Below are 5188 nucleotides of genomic sequence, written 5' to 3'. Positions count from 1 at the left end.
TATATATATATATATATATATATATATATATATATGTGTGTGTGTGTGTTTGTGTGTCTGTTTGTCCCCCCAGCGTTGCTTGACAATCGATGCTGGTGTGTTTACGTCCCCGTAACTTAGCGGTTCGGCAAAAGACACCAATAGAGTAAGTACTAGGCTTACAAAGAATAAGCTCTGGGGTCGATTTGCTCGACTATAAAGGTGGTGCTCCAGCATGGCCGCAGTCAAATGACTGAAAAGAGTAAATTAAAATCTATCAAAATTTCATGTTAATTTAAATTCCAAACACCAGTTTAATGACAGTTAATTTCCTAAATTTGTCCTTATTTTCAAAATTGAGTGAAACAAAGGCAGTGTGTTTCAAAAGAAATATGATAAATTGACAAGAGGGTTAATATTAGGTAACTAGATTGAGTGAAACATTTAACAAGGGTATTTAATGAGGCTTCACTAAATATCTAATTGTTATTTCTCAAAAGGGTGTTCATTTAAAACTGATTATTGATTATTCAAGAACAAAAAGCAACTATCACAACTACACAAATAACATCATGAGTTTTTTTTTTTTTCATTAATTAATATGAAATAACTGAATGGTTTTTTTTTTTTAAACTTTATTTCCAGCCCATCACTATATTTACTGAATTACTCCGTGACAATCTTAAAAATGGTAAACTGCGGCACAGCTTACTGCCTGCTGTTGGGGAACTTCTCTTTCTTGTGGCTTGTCAAGTAAGTAAACACATACACACACACACACATCGTTCTTTTACTTGTTCTTGTCATTGGATTGTAACCATACTGTAGCACTGCCTTCTAGAATATAGTTGATTACATTGATCCCTCTACTTATTTTATCAACCTCTAAAGTTGAACTGATTGAGATTTGGACTCAGAAGGAGAAGGGCGGTTACCAAATATGACAAGATATTTTCTTCAATCAATGTTTTACAAATTCTGTCCAATAGCAAGACATGAAGCCTGTATCTATTACTTGAAGAACTAGTTAACCTGCAAGAGTTATAGATGAGAGAATCAGTGGTGGTAAAAAGAGTGAAGATGCATCATTGTCATTGCTATTTAGATTCTGTTTTCCATGCTGGCATGGGTTGGACTGTTTGACAGGAGCAGGTGAATCAGGAGACTGCTCCAGGCTCTAATGTCAGCTTTGGCATGGTTTCTATGGCTGGATGCCCTTCCTAAGACCAGCAACTTTACAGTGTGTGGCTGGGTGCTTTTAATGTGGCTCTGGCACATGCCTTAAAACTTATCAAGTTCAATTCTTAGAAGTACATCAGTCTTATATAGACATGCTAGGGAAAACAAAAAGCATTAATGAAGAAACAAAGCTAAGTTTATATACAAGCCAAATTTAAAACTGACGGAGAAAAACCGCTGAATTTATGTCTAATTAAAATATATCTGAATTTTCTTACTTATTCTTGCTTGTTATTTTAGGAAAGTCAAAGAGGCGAGAGTATCGAAAACTGGTCTGTTCCTACAATGACACACACAATTATTGCTAAATGTTGCCGTGAAGAGGTAAGTATGGTTTTGTTTCAAAGTTTAACCTGTGTATAATGATTTCATTATTATTGATGACATTTATCTTCATGAGGGTGTGTATGTTTTGTATGTGCCTCTGTAGGTATGTGTTTGTGATGAATATATCCAGTGTGATTATTAATATGTCACTGCCATATTTATTCACTTTTCTGTTCTGTTTAATTATCAGTGTTGTCTCACTAATATTCTTCTATACACTTATATACTTACATTCTTGTGTGTGTGTGTGTGTGTGTGTGTGTGCATGTACAAGTATTTGAGTGTAAACAAGAAAGATTAAAAAAAGCACTCAACAATGGGGCGCAGGAGTAGCTGCGTGGTAAGTAGCTTGCTTACCAACCACATGGTTCTGGGTTCATTCCCATTGCGTGACACCTTGGGCAAGTGTCTTCTCCTATAGCCTCAGGCTGACCAAAGTCTCATGAGTGGATTTGGTAGACAGAAACTGAAAGAAGCCCATCGTATATATGTATATATATGCGTTTCTGTGTTTGTCCCCCCAACATAGCTTGACAACCGATAGTGGTGTGTTTATGTCACCGTAACCTAGCAGTTCAGCAAAAGAGACCGATAGGATAAGTACTAGGTTTCCAGAAAATAAGTCCTGGGGTCAATTTGTCAACCAAAGGCGGTGCTCCAGCATGGCCGCAGTCAAATGACTGAAAACAAGTAAAAGAGGGTAATATATGTAGAGAGGAGTATTATATATATTGAGGTAACACTTTATACTTTGTAATTCAACGTTTTATGTCTCGAATCCTCAGACAAAATATGAAGAGTGGTACAAGAAATTTTGATATTTTTACCATATTGGAAATTTTCAAAGAAAAATTTATCAAATAGGTTTCATCATCATCATCATCGTCATTTAATGCCTGTTTTCCATGTTAGACAGTTTGACTGAAAACTGGCTAAGCTGAGGAGCTGCACCAGGTTCCAATCTGATTCGGCATGGTTTCTATGGCTGGATGCCCTTCCTAACGCCAACCACTCCAAGAGTGTAGTGGGTGCCTATTACATGCCACTGGTACAGGTGCCAGTTGCGTAACACCAGCATCGGCCATGACTACGATCTCACTTGGCTTGACTCTTCTCAAGCACAATGTATCACTAAAGATCTCGGTCCCTTGTCACTGCCTCTGTGAGGCCCAACGTTTGAGCAGTGCTTTTTACATGCCATCGGCATGAGTGCCAGTTGTACAACACTGGCATCGGCTATGACTATGATTTCACTTGTCTTGACAGGTTTTCTCAAGCATGGTATATCATTCAACGCTCGTAGCAATATTATCTATCTTATTTCCTAGTAAAGAAGAGTAATACATGTCTCACTGTGTATAGTTACATAAAGTGGAGGCACAATGGCCCAGTGGTTAGAGCAGCAGACTCGCGGTCATAGGATCGCGGTTTCAATTCCCAGACCAGGCGTTGTGAGTGTTCATTGAGCGAAAACACCTAAAGCTCCATGAGGCTCCGGCAGGGGATGGTGGTGAACCCTGCTGTACTCTTTCACCACAACTTTCTCTCACTCTTACTTCCTGTTTCTGTTGTGCCTGTAATTCAAAGGGTCAGCCTTGTCACACTGTGTCATGCTGAATATCCCTGAGAACTACGTTAAGTGTACATGTGTCTATGGAGTGCTCAGCCACTTGCACGTTAATTTCACGAGCAGGCTGTTCCGTTGATCGGATCAACTGGAACCCTCGACGTCGTAAGCGACGGAGTGCCAACAACAACAGTTACATAAATATGTATGTCTGTGTGAATGTGTATATCTGAGTATATTAATATGTATATGACTGGTGTGTTTCATGGGGCTATAAAAATAAGAACCAGCATTTGTAGAACAATATTCTTTGGTACTTTTCAGGGTGATATCATTGTGAACCATTTGGCTGCTAAAATAATTGAGAATGTGACCACAACATTTGGTCATCATGCTCAGGTAAGTCCAATATCTGCAAAATACTGGGGTGTTGGAAATAGCTATGGATAATTTTTACTTCTAAAATGATATTTATCTCTCTATATAGAAATGTTGAAATTTATGAAAAAATGATTCCAGTGATGGAGAACTGAATGCAAAATAGAATCTATATATATTCAATAAATAATGTATGTGTGTGCATTGCAATTATTACCAGATATTTGAGGATCTTTTTGGTATGTGTTTGTTTTGGTTTTTCCAATATTTAATATTCAGATACTTATCCAAACTTTTAAAAGAAATTTGTGATTATCTCTTCCAGAAATTTGCTACAAATGAAATAGGTCAGTCACTTTGGTATCTTTACAAACAAACAGCCATGGATTCCTTGCAAATTACAGTCATACTGGTAAGATTTTTATAATACCATACCCTTTCATTTAAAAAACAGTAACTTCTGTGTAGAAATGTAACTGACTTTCTGTGGATATACGATAAAAATGAATAATTGCTCATGGAAGAAGTATTGTGAACTGGTTGTAGGGAATATTCTAGTTAGAAGTAGATAAAATTGAAAAGGTATTACCACCTAAAAAGATTATGCTGCAGTTATCAAAGCATACAATATTGAGGTGTATGTGGAGAAGCTGTATTGTTGGTCCAACAAGCCAAGTTTGCATGAAAAAGTGATTTAAAGGTTTCAGAAGTTCATATAATGAAACATATTTTTGAAAAAAAAATTGATGCCCCCTTATAAACCCATCATAAATATTTCTGGTTTTAATGATTTTAATTAGTAAAAATTAGATCAAATTTTTCATCGGTGAAAGATTATGTTATTTTTGTCTTGTTTAAAGTAAATGTTTGAAACTTAAAATACACATAGTACAATTGGAGTACTACCAAACTTAACATCAAGTACAAGTAATCATTTAATCTGATAGTCAGAATCTATGAAATCTAAATTCTGGAACAGTTCTGCTGAGCAGATGACATGTTTTTGACTTCTCGTCTTATCAATTATATTTTCATTTTATTGCTAGGGTGACGGTTCATCTCAACTTGCATTTTGCAACATTTATACCAAACTTTGTAATATAATTCCTCTATTAACAGCTAGAATTTCTGTCATGCAGAAAAAGGAAAATAAAATTTCATACTTACAATATTTATTTATTTATTTATTTATTTATTTTTACTCTCCCTGATTTAGGCATTGTGTCGAATCACCAGACTATCTGTAAGTGTCTTTCAGAATGTTCTTGATTCTGTTGGTGTTGCCAGTGTACTGGACACTTTTTCATCTGGCATCACTCGAATACATCAGGCAGTAATCACCATGTTTGGTGCACTCCTCAGTGCAGGTTATTGTGTTCCCCGTCTACTTCAAGATAAGGTAATTGTATATCATCATCATCATCATCATCATCATTATTTTAAGTCCTCTTTTCCATGCTTGCATGGGTTGGTTTGGATATAATGAGACAGATATTCTATGCCTGAATGATGCCCTTCTTGCTGCCAACCTTCACTTGCTTCCAAGCAAAGCAATATTTCCCTGTGGCCAGACATATTTTCGCAGAATATTGGAAATGAATGACATTGCTCGTATGACTGATACTCATTTATAATTATCATGTGATGTCAAGACAAGGAGACACAAACATACCCACCCACATGTACGTATGTATATAT

The 5188-nt window shown here is 36.2% G+C and overlaps 1 protein-coding gene across 1 annotated transcript in view; it reads left to right on the top strand.

Moving 5' to 3' along the window:
- Window positions 1-5188, top strand: part of LOC106878544 (serine/threonine-protein kinase ULK4) — a 44070-nt gene that overhangs the window by 22796 nt on the left and 16086 nt on the right. Inside the window, exons 15-19 of the mRNA XM_052974536.1 lie at window positions 625-732; window positions 1459-1542; window positions 3437-3511; window positions 3816-3902; window positions 4707-4895. Coding sequence (XP_052830496.1) covers window positions 625-732; window positions 1459-1542; window positions 3437-3511; window positions 3816-3902; window positions 4707-4895 — 543 coding nt within the window. The remainder of the gene's footprint in view (window positions 1-624; window positions 733-1458; window positions 1543-3436; window positions 3512-3815; window positions 3903-4706; window positions 4896-5188) is intronic.

This window comes from Octopus bimaculoides, chromosome 18 (genome assembly GCF_001194135.2).
Source record: "Octopus bimaculoides isolate UCB-OBI-ISO-001 chromosome 18, ASM119413v2, whole genome shotgun sequence".
NCBI lineage: Eukaryota > Metazoa > Mollusca > Cephalopoda > Octopoda > Octopodidae > Octopus > Octopus bimaculoides.
Note: the sequence above shows the minus strand (reverse complement) of the source record. Positions and strands in the feature narration are given on the sequence as shown.